Here is a 14206-nt window from a genome sequence, read left to right as displayed (position 1 = left end):
CAGTCAATTATAAAGAAATTAATTGTATTATTTTCAGTAACACTTTAAAATAAGATTGTGTTATCGTTACTGAACTGCATTAGTTAAAATGAACTAACAACTAACTTGGTTGGTGTTCATTTTTACATTTATGAATGCATTTTTTTTTTTTTATCTGTAGCTCTATTTGTTAACTTTCGATAATGCACTGGACTTGCACGACTAAACAATGAGCAACTATATTTTATAAACTAATAAAGTTTAATAAATGCTATAATAATATATTGGTTAATGTTAACTAATGCATTAGCTAAAGTTAACTGCTACCTTATTTCAAATGAATGAATCGAAATAATTAAAGTATTTGTTCAATTTTATGGGTTATTATATGAATAAATTATATAGAATGCAAAATTAATTACATCATATAAAAATAAAATAAAAATGATTAATTAGTTTTATGTCATTTGATTACATCAGATGTTAAATTAATTAAATATTCTGGCGAAATTGAATTAACCGACTGACAAATTTGATTAATCAAATTTCAAAAAAAAATTGTGGATTATATATTATTTATGTATTTATTATTTAAATTATTATTTACACTAAATGATCATGTTAAATTCAAAGCTGTAATTTTGAAACTGTGTATCAACTGTCAACTGTCCCATCTGGATTAATTTAATTCCTATACCTTTTTGAAACGTGATAAGTGATACTCTGTATATACGATTAGCAGTTCTGTGTAGTTCCTGGATATATAGTGTCCCTGTGGCCCATTTCTATGACAGGTGTGAGCTGCCTATCTAGACATCATTTTTGGGCATCATAGGCACATTTAAACATTCAGAATGGAATGTTTGAACATGCCTGATGCCCATAAATGCTGTCTGGGTGAGCAGCTAAAGCTTATAATAACAAATAAGGAAGATAAGAGACAGCCAATAGTTTGAGTCACTCCCTGACTCAGGGAAAATGTGCTTATCCCCACAGTCCTGTGACCATTAGATTATTATTAAGGACCTTCATGTGGGAATATAATGACCTTGGTATGTTTTTGTGTAGGGGGGCTGGAGTGCACTCATGTGGGCCGCTTATAAGGGTCGTGTGGAGGTGGCACATCTACTGCTGGAGAAGGGAGCAAATCCAAACATCACCGGACAGGTCCGCAGAGCCTTTTCCAGTTCTGTGACGACTGTTTTAAACTCTTTCTTATTATACATTTAAAAAATCTCAGAGATGATGTCTGCGGTGTTGCCCTATATGAGATTTCATCTCTAGGTTTGAGTGTTTTCTGTGGTGTGTAATTGATTTTTGTCTGTCCCAGTAGTACAGCGTTTACCCCATTATATGGGCGGCAGGAAGAGGCCATGCGGAGATTGTTCGGCTGCTGCTTCAGCATGGAGCCAAAGTCAACTGTTCTGACAAGGTGCTTTATCATTCTCATCTCATGGAACGCTGACTTGAGCTTTCACTAGATTCATAAACACTGATAGTGAACTAAAAAGCCAGAGTCAACTGTTTCCACATGAAACCAATAAATAATATACACTATCGTTAAAATTTTTGGGTCGGTAAGGTTGTTTTTTTTAATGAAAGAAATTAATAAATATTGGTTTCACAAGAAGCAGCCAGCACGACTGTTTTCAATATTGATATTAATAAGAAATAGTTCTTGAGCTTCAAATCAGCATATTAGAATGATTTCTGAAGGATCATGTAACACTGAAGACTGACGTAATGATGCTAAAAATTCAGCTTTGCCATCAATTTTTTTGTTGTTGAGCATAAGAGACTTCTTTCATAAACATCTAAAAATAATACCAAGTACAAAATTTGGAACAGTAGTGTAAATACATAAAAATAATTGTTATTTTTTGTTGAATTGCAAAAAAGATTCTCACACTGTTCTGCACTTGTTAAATATTGAATAGAAAAAGATTGAGAAAGTAGATATGTAATTGCAAATTTAAATGCATTTACTGTAACTCATGGTCAAAAATATATATATATATTTTTTTATTTTTTTATTTTTTTAAATGACAGCAGCAACTTGATAAAATTAAATGCACAACTTTCTAATAATTGAATTTATAAATTATTCTAATTTCCATAAACTGTTATTATGCCAGGAAATATAATTAATAAATTAATCTTTAAATCATTATGCTATAATCAGAGCTATTAAGTCATTTCATCGTAATTTTCATTGTCATTGTCAGTATGGCACTACACCCCTGATCTGGGCCGCCAGAAAAGGCCATTATGACTGTGTGATGCACCTGCTGGAGGACGGTGCCAATGTGGACCAGGAAGGAGCGGTATGCATTTTTAGTTTTTAAGTGAAATTCAAGGTGGTTGTTCGCAGGGGAATGTGGAGTAAGATGCGTGGCTCATATAATCTCAGATTCTTCATGCAGTGAGACGCCAGTGTGCATTGTGCTTATTAGATTGAGTTTTGACAGGCCTTGCAAAAATTCAATTTTCAGGTGCACCAAATGTACTGATGTAATAAAGTCACTGAAATATGCACGATCCAGTACAGTATGTTACAGAAAAATATCCCTACCCAATCTTCTCTCTTATAGAACTCGATGACTGCATTGATAGTGGCTGTGCGTGGTGGATTCACTGAGGTGGTGAAGGAGCTGCTTAAGAGAAACCCCAACATGAATATGACAGATAAAGATGGCAACACAGCACTGATGATCGCTGCTATAGAGGGATACACTGAGATTGTCCAAGACCTATTGGACGCGGGCACATATGTCAACATCCCTGACAGGGTAGAGCTTCTCGTATAGATTCTCATTTAAACTTGATTGTTAGTATTTCAGGAATCTTGAAGTTCTCATGTATCTTGGGCTTGTTTATGTCTTAGAGTGGTGATACTGTGCTTATCGGAGCCGTCAGAGGAGGTCATGTGGAGATCGTCCGAGCTTTGCTTAATAAATATGCTGATATTGATGTCAAAGGCCAGGTAACTGCATCTCCCTCAAACCACCACTTCAATATTTCAGTCTTCTGCATCCATCAACACTCAGTCCTAAACTGTAATCTATACAGAACAGCCTCTTTGTTTTAATGCCCTTTTCACCTCATATTAAAAACGTATTAATAATCCCCACGTGATTAAGGAAGTGGCTATCACGATGACCCAGGTCATATGATTCTTTTTGGATATTTATTTTAGGATGGTAAGACTGCCCTGTACTGGGCTGTTGAGAAAGGTAATGCAACCATGGTACGAGACATTCTGCAATGCAACCCTGATACTGAGGCCTACACTAAGGTAACCTGACCTGATTCTCATTGGATTTTGCATTGTAATCCTATATGACAATTATGCATATGATGCTAATAATTGTTTACTGTAAAGACATAATTCCTCAGGCCTATTTACATAAATTTGTCAGGATGCAGAGACTCCACTCATTAAAGCCACCAAGATGAGAAACATGGAAATCGTGGAGCTGCTTTTGGACAAAGGAGCCAAGGTGTCAGCGGTGGACAAGGTAAGTGTGTATACACTCGCTGGCCACTTTATTAGGTACACCTATTCAACTGCTCACAAATTTATACAATCAGCCAATCACATGCCAGCAACTTATGGACTGCGTCCGAAATTGCATAATCTCTTGAGTAGGTACTTAAAAAAAGAATTAAAAAACTTCACGGCTGCTAAAACAGTATGTTTTATATAGTATGAATGTGTGTAGTATGAATGTAATCTGAACCTACTACATTCGCCATGTTTTTATTATCATGTGATTTATTATCATGTGATTTTATTATCATGTTATTATCATGGGTGTCCCCGACTAAGGATTTACACATTCGAATCAGAATTTTCAAATCTCTCTATGGTCGACCGATAGTCGAATCATCTATGTGTGTGTAAACCATAGACCATAAACAAATAAAAGGTATAAACGAAGGGCAGGACACTAGTCAGCAGGAGGCTAAGACTATTTTTATTTTACTTTACACACGGCACACAGCCACCACTTTTAATAAAGAGATCAAAACTAGGCTACACTACACATTCGTAAATTAACCGTTCTCACATAACATTTAAAAGCCGCGATCGAAACACAGAACATCACACAAATATATAAAAGAACATTTTGATAAATAAACCTAAAAAAATACCTGCCTAGAGACGAAAAGAACACTATGAGTGCGTTTATATGCACGTCCTTAAGCCGATTGTGCTAAATGGGGTCGCACACCGGACTGAAGCTCAGTGCCGTGTTTTGGGATCTCACACCAGGCAGAAGTGAACGTTATATACGCACGAGCTCAATTTTGAATCGACTTCTGATAGAAGAACTGCACGATGAGTGTATCTTGTAGCACAGGGTGAAATCAGTATGTACATTCACGATTTGAGGGAAATATACATTAAATCGCCGCTGACAGGCGTCGAATGCCGCCGTCGGTGTATATGTTTTCGAATTTTAAAATGGTATAATCCTCGTTTCATAACACACGCTAAGATTCGACCATGAGAACAGTGGTCGAATCCAGTCCTGCATATCGATGCATCGAATCTTCGACTATTAGGGGTCACCCCTAATATCCAGTGAGCGGCAGTTCTGTGGGCGAAAATGCCTTAAAGGTGTCATGAACAGGGTTTTTAAAAAAATTTATACTGTTGTCTGAGGTCAACTAATGACAATCCTGTGGGTTTTACATAAAAAAATATCATAACTAATAAGTAATAGGCTATTTTCTACACTGGTTTTGAGGCAGGCTCTCTCCAAAACACTGGTTTTGATGGGCGTGCCACACTGGAGACTTGGAAGTAAACGCCCACGGCTAGGATTGGAGAAGATTGCATATTTAAAGAGCTTCAGCTCCCTTGTTTAGTTCAGTTCACACGAGGGAGGGGTTGTTTTGATAGCGGCAACCGGAATAACTGTCTTTATCAAACTATCAAACACAATGATTTATTTCTCATCCACCCACGAATCCGCGATAGATTGGACTATCATTTTTGTATTCCATAGCTCCCACGATTGGTCGATATAAGCGTGAACTGCACACACACACACACACACACACACACACACACACACACACACACACACACACACACACACACACACACACACGTCTATGTGGTTTACAGGGACTCTCCATAGGCTTCATGGATTTTATACTGTACAAACCGTATTTTCTACCCCCTTACACTTCCCCTACCCCTAAACCACAGGAAACATTCTGCATTTTAACTTTCCCAAAAAAACACACTATAGTATGTTTTTAAAGCTATTTGAAATATGAGGACATTTGAAATGTCCTCATAAACCACATTTATAGTGCAATACGAGTGTAATACACATGTAGTTATACAAATTTGTGTCCTCATCGGGATGTTGGGCTTTGCGATCCCTGGCCCATACATGTCTGAGTCCAGCGTGCTAAAGGTATATTCTGTTAGACACGTACACATAAGCAAAACAATCTATAACAATGCAACACTATTACATATAAAAAGACGTTTTACTCACATCTGTGTGTTGCACCATTCCTCTTGTCGGATCTAATATAGAAGAAACAACATTGTGTTTTAATTTTAAATGTCTGCAAATCCAGCTCGACCTGAAATTTGTTTACAAACGATACTGCAGTGAAATTAAGTGAACACCACGTCTTCCCCACGCGAGCTGGAACTAATAATGTGTGGAGTTCAACCACACATTCCTAATATTAGGATCCGAAGGAAGCTTATGCAGCGACTGTTCTTCCACCACCAGGAATAGCGCAATATCTTGCTATCTACTTTGCAGTCGATGGGCATGGGTACTGGATTAGACATGCTGTAGAGGTGTTTCGTCGCGCAATGACGTATATAAAATGATGTCACAATGATGTCTATAAAAGCTTTTCTTTGACTAACAAGGACGTTTTCAGCTCTGAAACTTTACAGGATACTTTTATATTACCATGACCTTTTCTATATCAAAAGGTCTAGGGAAAGTTGATTTCTCAATTCATCACCACTTTAATGATGTCAGAGGTCAGAGGAGAATGGCCTAGTTCAAGCTAATAGAAAGGCAACTGTAACTCAAATAATTGCTTGTAACCAAAATAACAAATAACAAATACAAATAACAAATACAAATAACAGTTGTAACCAACTGAGGACGGCAGAAGAGCATCTCTGAACGCACAACATGTCAAACCTTGAAGCAGAAGAGCAGTTGTACAGTTGTTGTTTTATATGATACTTTTTAAAATAGAAAGTTTAAAAGAACAGCATTAATTAGAAAAGTCTTTACTGTAACTTTTTATCAGAGTAATCCATCTTTGCTAAATAAAAGTATTAATTTCCTTAAATGCATAGTAGTGTGAATTTCTGCAGTTGAATATTCTCTGAAACTGTCTTCTCAGAAAGGTGACACAGCCCTGCATATTGCCATTCGTGGAAGAAGCCGTAAACTCGCCGAGCTGCTCTTGAGGAACCCCAAAGATGGTCGTCTGCTCTACCGGCCCAACAAAGAGGGAGAGACACCTTACAACATTGACTGCACACACCAGAAGAGCATCCTCACCCAGATATTTGGAGCCAGTGAGTATTCCTCAAACAAAACTTGCTTGCACACTAACATGTCTGTCTACAATAGTTCTGATGTATTCCTCCCTAGAGCACCTGTCTCCCTCTGAGTGTGATGGGGACATGCTGGGTTATGACCTGTATAGCAGCGCTCTGGCGGACATCCTGAGTGAGCCTACCATGCAGCCGCCCATCTGTGTGGGGCTTTACGCTCAGTGGGGCAGCGGCAAGTCCTTCCTGCTTAAGAAACTGGAGGGTATGAGCCAAAAAAATGTCTATTCAAGATCTGAAAGGCCTTGTTGTGTCTTTACCATCAGATTGAGATCTGATTATGTTGTCACTGTATCAGATGAGATGAAGACGTTTGCCGGGCAGCAGGTGGAGCCGTTGTTCCAGTTCTCGTGGTTGGTGGTGGTTTTGACTCTGCTGCTTTGTGGATCTGTGGCTCTGGTCCTCGGCTTCGCTGTTGACACAAAGCTTGCCATTGCTGTAGCTCTCAGCCTGCTCACCCTAATATACATCTTCTTTGGTGAGAAATCGTCACATTTGCTAGCACGCATCTCATTACAGAAAAGGACAATTGCAACTTAGGGGGTTTACACGACAACAATGTACCAAAAAATGGAAACCTTTTTTCCATATAGGCATCAATGTTTTCAAAACAATTGCTGGTCACACTGATCTGCAAAAATGACAAAAAAATCCAGGCCAGTATTTGGCAATAACACTTTGTAAAGAAACATTGGTAACACTTTATAAAAATAGTAACTAGTTAATATGTATTATTTTTTTTAACTAACATGAACTAACCATGAGCAGTTCATTTGTTTCTGTATTTGTTCATCTTTGTTAAATGTTGAAATTAACATTGAAAAAGATAAATAATAATACACTTTATAAGTGTAGTTCATTATTAGTTCATGCCATTATTCTTAAGTGTTACCGAAACATTATGTGCCTGGAGACTCGTAATAGGAATGACGTCACCATTTTCACAAATCTGTGTTTTTGTAGTTTACACAGAGATGATGATCACTTGCACTTTCAAAAGTTTGAATTTTCAGGCCCCCAAAACATTGGTGTCGTGTTACTCGTGTAAATGAATGGCCAAAAAGCAAAGTTGTCAATTTTGTTGTTGATAAAAGTGTTATGTACAAGGCCCCTCAGACTTTATAGTAAACAAATTTAAAGTAATAAGCCAGAATAAAACAATCAATAAACTACAAATACAAGTCAATAAATACTGTAGAGTCACAAATCACAAAACAATAAATTACAAATGCAGTAAGAAATAGATACAAAGAATACCGTATTCAAATGATAATAGCAATATAAGCAATATATGCATTACTATTATTATATCTATAATGATTATATAATTCATATTAATACTTATTCATATTAATAATAAATAATAACTATTATACAATAATTACTATTAATATTACTATATTTACATGTATAATGGACACTAAGAAATTTAAATTTCAGATAAGTACTCAACCGATACAGGTTTTTTTTTTTGTGGATGTATGCATTTATTTAGTTTTTTTATTTTATTAGATTCTGTCCCTTGTCTCCTTTAATATTTGAGTTTGGTTACCAAGAGGCACTAAATTGTGCATATAAATGTGTCCACTAGAGTGCAGCATTGTACTTCTGAATCTCATATGGATTGTGAGTGGTATTGCTTGTTCTGCGTTTTTGTTTTACATAAACTTCTGGTTCAGTTCATATCAAAGTGACTTTCTCATCTCCGTCTCCTGTGCTTTTGTATGGTGTGCACAGTGTTGGTGTACTTTGGTGGGAGAAAAGCAGGGGGAAGTTGGAGTTGGACTTGGGTCCTCAGCACCAGACTGGCCCGCCACATCGGCTACTTGGAGCTGCTTCTCAAACTCATGTTCGTCAATTCCCCCGAGCTTCCGGAACAGACCACCAAAGCCCTGCCTGTCAGGTAGAGCTCTCAGTATAGTGTAGCCATGACAACACATCCATCCACTTCAACAGCACCCAACTACCTTGCACGGGTGTTTTGCTGTTGTTGATAGGTTTGCTCTGTTTAAGAATGTAATTTACTTCGAATGATTTTGGGTAGGATAAAGAAATGTTGTAAATATTCTTCACAACGTTAGATTACCTGCACATTCTGTTGAAACACGCACATGTGTGGTGCTCATTTTCAGTCAGTCTTTTTTTGTTCTCCATCTGTCCAGGTTTCTGTTCACAGACTATAACCGTCTGTCGAGTGTGGGAGGGGAGACGTCCATGGCTGAAATGATAGCCACGCTGTCCGACGCCTGTGAGAGAGAGTTTGGCTTCTTGGCCACCAGACTTTTTAGGGTCTTCAAACATGATGAAACACAAGGTGTGTCTATAGTATAGTATAACTCTCGATTGTAGGAAGAAAATAAAAGCAAAGCAGCGTGTGTGTGTGTGTGTGTGTGTTTTATTATGTTTAATGAAATTCCTTTCTAACTTATTTTATTGAAGACACACAAGGCTCTCTGTTAAAGTGAAATGTACCATGATAAAGGGTTTTAATTGGGTCTTATTTATTTTAAATCTGTGTTATTTTAGTATTATGTATGTACTGTTATAGTATTTATGAATCATTTTAATTAGCCTTTATCTTTATTTTTTAATTATTTTTTCATTTTATTTAATATTATTTTATTCTATGTAGTGTTTTTTCTTTTCTTTTGTGTAAATTAAAACTTTAAAATGTTTGCCTTGGGAACTAAGTTAAATTAACTGATTTTTTTTTATTTATTGTATCTAATATTTTGTATTTTACATGATTTCAGATTTATTATTATTACTATTATTATTATTATTGTCTTATTTTTAATTTGACAGAACTTGTTACTGGAAACTTGCATCATAGCCCCACCCATAGTGAAATCACATTGATCCACAATCATGCTCTATATTGCTCTATATTAAACAAAAAATGGTTAATTTATTAATACTAATTTACAAATTTGATATAATATTTAAAACATTTATTAATAATGCCATTACAGGTGTGCATACTATATCAGATGTTATATTATGGCTCATCCAATCACATATTAGACAATATATGATTTTATCAACATGTGCACTTACATATTGTTGTTGTTTTTTCCCTACATATTTTTCACAGGAAAGAAGTGGAAGAAGACCTGTTGCGTCCCCTCCTTTGTGCTTTTTGTGTTGACGTCAGGCTGTCTGATCACAGGCATGACCCTACTGGCCATCTTCAAGGTGGATGGAGAGAACCTCACGGTGAACGCGGTTCTGATCGCCATGGCCAGTGTGGTGGGTCTGGCCTTGCTTCTGAACTGTCGAACCTGGTGGCAGGTGGCGGACTCCGTGCTGCACTCTCAGAGGAGGAGGCTACTCAACGCTGCCAACAGCATGCACAAGCTCAAGAGTGAGGGATTCATGAAGGTGAGCCAATAATACTAATATAATATGTAATACGCTTATTTAAAGTCATCACTCTTACATTTGTTTTAATTTATCATATATTTTCTTATGCGCAGTGACTAACACTGTGGCCTAACTAGGCATGACTTGAAGAGAAATCCTCTCTTCCATGTTAACCTTGACTTGCATAGCCGTCCACAGTAAAGTCTCATAATTGAAAGTTTATTTTATAATTTTATTTTGCACCATTCATGGTTATAAATTGTATTTGTCATATTTTGCAGTACATAAACCACTTAGTCACAGCACAGTGCCTTCCTTCAGAGTTTTGCATTATTTAGTTAAATTGTAAAATTGAAGGCATACATCTTCTAAAGCTTCTGTATTTTACTGCATGTTTTTCTGTACAGCTGATTTGTTCCCTTTTTTCTCTCAGGTTCTGAAGTGTGAAGTGGAACTCATGGCTAAAATGGCTAAAACCATTGACGGCTTCACTCAGAATCAGACCCGATTGGCTGTCATCATCGATGGCCTGGATTCCTGTGAGCAGGACAAAGTGCTACAGATGCTTGATACGGTGTGTTTATGTTGCACAGTCTAACATTAAGCTTTGAGTGTAAAACCTCATTGAACATCTCGCATAACCAGATAACAGTATACAAATCTTATTTGCTGTCAGGATCACATTTGCCTGTGTATTCAACTAATGCCAAGAAGCTGTTGATGGCACAAGCCATCTATCTCCACTGTAAATATAAAAGATTCATTCTGTCTGAGCACACTCACTTCCAGCTCTTGACTAAATGGACAAACAAGATGCCTCATGTCCACTCTGTGGGAAGAACAAGCTCATTCACCGCTCAAACAGCTCATGGATGTGCAGTAGTGCTCAGAGTTCAGGCTTGTTTAGCTCCAGAAGTTCAGATTCCTCTCTCCCAGCTGGACTAATAGAATTTCCTTCAGCTAAATGTCATTATTTGGGTATAATCCTCATGTTTTGGCAGTCTGTTCATGGCTAATGAAATCTGCCATTTACCAGAGAGTCTGCAAAGAGCCTCAAAGATTCCTTTGTGGCACAATTAGCCACATCTCTTTTAAATTGTGATCTTTTTGTCTCTGATTTTGATAGGAATTACCTAATTGGATTTTTCTTTCAAGCTTGATATTGTTCCAATTGGTAAGGCTGATGTTCCATAGGATAAATGACAGACATTAATTGTGTTGCCACGAATAAGTTGGTGTGGAGAAGCGCAATGTCAGCAGAAATTCTGCAGCGATAACTAAATGATGCGTGCCATTCTAAACTTTTGAACGGTCTACAAATCAGTATCCTGTGACACTTATATATGTTACAGTGTTCTTCATTAGTCTGGAAAGTCCCAACACATTCAAATTAGTACATGTCTGGGTGTGTGTAGACGTATACAAGGTGGCTTGTGTTTGAACATACACATGATCCACAACATATAATGTGAACTGTATCTGTGTAAAACAGCTAGTCTAATAGAATTACAACCAAATAATTTTCTGAAGTTGTCTGACAGTGGAAGAGGGAACAATAGGCTACTTGTTTTGTATTACACATATAGATTCAGGTGTCAGTCTGTGTTTGTTCACTGTTTTGGTTTTAGCCCAAACTTACTATGACTTTCATTTAATTATCTCCAGGGAAAAAACAACCATAGAGCATTAGAATAACGAAGAAGAAGCCTTACAAAACAGACCTACCATAAATACCATAATGCAATAATTAATATTATCCAGTTCAACTTTGTTGTAAAGTGTTGGCACTGTTTGTATCTCCTGGCACTTGAACCATTAGGCTGCAGATTAGACCAGATTCTTCTGTTTGCAGGTTCGAGTGCTCTTCTCTAAAGGCCCCTTCATCTCCATCTTTGCCAGCGACCCTCATATCATCATCAAGGCCATAAACCAGAACCTCAACAGTGTGTTACGTGACTCCAACATCAATGGCCATGACTACATGCGAAACATCATCCACCTGCCTGTGTTCCTCAACAGTCGTGGCCTCAGCACCACCAAGAGACTCTGCATTTCCACACCAGTCAATGCAGACCAACTGAACTCTGATGGTCGGTATAGAGATGTTTCCAAAGACTCAATATTTATTTATTTATTACGCATCTTGATATACAAAAGTGCATATTAAGAGATTGAATATTTTCATTTGAACCTAAAATTTTTAAAGTAAAAATTAATTTACTCGTCCTCATTTTGTTCCAAACCTATGATGAGTTCCTTTCTTTCTTTTGTGGAACAAAGAAGACATTTTGAAAAACATTTCTGTGATCTGTAATGGATAGTGTTTTGTTTATTTATGTGTGTGTGTGTGTGTGTGTTCTTTTATGTATAGCGAGATGTTTATGGTGCATTGATCTGATTTCGATTTCTGTGGCAGATATGTGTTGCGATTTATTGTCTGTATCATTTGTGGTGTACTGCGTTTGATATAGACTAACAGAACAGCATTTCTGCTCCGATACCTCCTCTGAATGTCTGATTCTCTCCATCTGTAGCGTGGCAAGAGGACATGGACAGGAAGTTGTCTCAGAACAGTCTCGGCGAGCAGGGCAGGCAAGGCAGTAAAACAGTGCTGACCCGCCGGGTAAGACTTAGCCGCCAACACTCCCACCACTTCCCATCAACATGATTTGAGATGGGCGGCTCAACGAAGGCCATATGGCGCCTATTACCACATTAGTAACTCATTAATAACTCGTTTATAAAGGCTTTAACAATGCTTATCTCTCTAGCAGGCTCTTTTACACGCATATCGTTTGTTTATTCACAGTTCACAGTTATCATGGACTGTTAGGACCATGTCTTGTGTGTTTGTTATTGTGTGTATCTGTGTGGTTTTTTGGAGGGGGGGTATTGTCAGAGACCCTGGATGTCGCAGAGGAGCGTCTGTAATTGATTTAATGTCTGTTTACTCTTCCTGCTGAGATGCCATTGCCTAATGACGGGGTGCAGCAGCAGTGGGTCTTGGTGACAAAGCACTGGCACGGCGGCACGGAGGCAGGAGGCTAAGTGGCTCCTCTGCTCGCCCTGCGAGGGCTGTTTGTTTGCTTGGCTGATTTATCTGCCTCCTTTATTTGGCCCCTCTTTATTTCAGGGGCACGCTCCTCTTGTTTTGCCTCTGCTGTTTCTTGGCTGAGCATCCAGCTCGCCGTACCCCTGATCCGCACGTTTTGTTGTGGAAAGTTGTTTTCATGAGCAGCTCGTGGAAGACTCCAGTCATTAAAGAAGAAAAATAGTGGATTGACTTTGCTAGTGTTGTGTCCTTTTCCTGGTTAATGTGATATCACATCCCATTAAGCTGTGAGGTCAAACTGAGGTTTTGCAGGAGTCTTTCTTGATACTCAATCAGGATCTCTGATAACCCTTACTTGTGACTAATTTCATCATGCATAATTTTACATAAGACTCCCCTCCATCATCCTGGATCAAAAAGGGGCCACCTTATTTATGGCCATGTGTTCCAAGTAGCAGTCAAGTCACAAGTTCAGCATTATAAACTTCAAAGTGGGCTTAAAGCTCCAACCCACCAAAGCTCGTGATCGGCTCTACATTGTGATTGTACTGGACTAATGCTTTAAGAGACAAGCAGACATTTCAGTCAGTCAGACCTCTGGATGACAGCACAGACAAGTAGGGAAACAGTCATGCTCATTGAACTGTCAATCTGGGCCAATATGAACTAACACAAACCACATCCCATCAGTTATGTTTAGTTTTATACTGACGCCTTTTGGGGCAAATGTGTAAGTCAGAAAACAACTTTTGTTATGTCGACATCATGAGAACATATTAGGGTAGGCAATTTCGGACAGGCTAGCAGTAACAAGCTAGCTTTGAAAGCATAAGATCCCACTCTCCCTTCAGAGTGCTCTCCAAAGCCACGCCTCCTCCAAAACACATGAACCCACACAACCATAACAGAGTCTGCACAGCGTCATGAGACAAGAGATTTGCATTAAATTGCATCATGCCTCAAAGCACATAACATTATAATAATAATGAACGTAAACCACTTAAGCCCCTTTCACACTGCACGTCGGACCCGCAATATTCCCGGAACATTGCCGGGTCGCCTTCTGTGTGAAAGCAACCACGTCCTGGCATTGATTACCGAATTCGATCCGGGTCGGGGACCTAGTAATATTGCGGTATTCGACCCGGGACGAGCGCTGTGTGAACAAAAGCCGAAACTAATGCCGCAACGTGTAC

At 38.2% G+C, this 14206-nt stretch overlaps 1 protein-coding gene across 5 annotated transcripts in view; it reads left to right on the top strand.

Moving 5' to 3' along the window:
• kidins220a (kinase D-interacting substrate 220a) overlaps window positions 1-14206 on the top strand; it is a 58397-nt gene that overhangs the window by 7150 nt on the left and 37041 nt on the right. For all 5 annotated transcript variants that reach the window (XM_067455349.1, XM_067455352.1, XM_067455348.1 and 2 more), the window contains exons 5-20: window positions 1048-1146; window positions 1313-1411; window positions 2205-2303; window positions 2571-2768; window positions 2864-2962; window positions 3176-3274; window positions 3399-3497; window positions 6382-6559; window positions 6636-6800; window positions 6894-7073; window positions 8333-8498; window positions 8758-8909; window positions 9690-9976; window positions 10392-10532; window positions 11811-12048; window positions 12493-12581. In XM_067455349.1, the coding sequence (XP_067311450.1) occupies window positions 1048-1146; window positions 1313-1411; window positions 2205-2303; window positions 2571-2768; window positions 2864-2962; window positions 3176-3274; window positions 3399-3497; window positions 6382-6559; window positions 6636-6800; window positions 6894-7073; window positions 8333-8498; window positions 8758-8909; window positions 9690-9976; window positions 10392-10532; window positions 11811-12048; window positions 12493-12581 (2388 nt within the window). The remainder of the gene's footprint in view (window positions 1-1047; window positions 1147-1312; window positions 1412-2204; window positions 2304-2570; window positions 2769-2863; window positions 2963-3175; window positions 3275-3398; window positions 3498-6381; window positions 6560-6635; window positions 6801-6893; window positions 7074-8332; window positions 8499-8757; window positions 8910-9689; window positions 9977-10391; window positions 10533-11810; window positions 12049-12492; window positions 12582-14206) is intronic.

The sequence above is a fragment of the Pseudorasbora parva genome, chromosome 10, assembly GCF_024679245.1.
Source record: "Pseudorasbora parva isolate DD20220531a chromosome 10, ASM2467924v1, whole genome shotgun sequence".
Classification (NCBI taxonomy): Eukaryota; Metazoa; Chordata; class Actinopteri; order Cypriniformes; family Gobionidae; genus Pseudorasbora; species Pseudorasbora parva.
The sequence above is the reverse complement of the archived record's forward strand: the minus strand, read 5'-3'. Positions and strand labels throughout refer to the sequence as shown.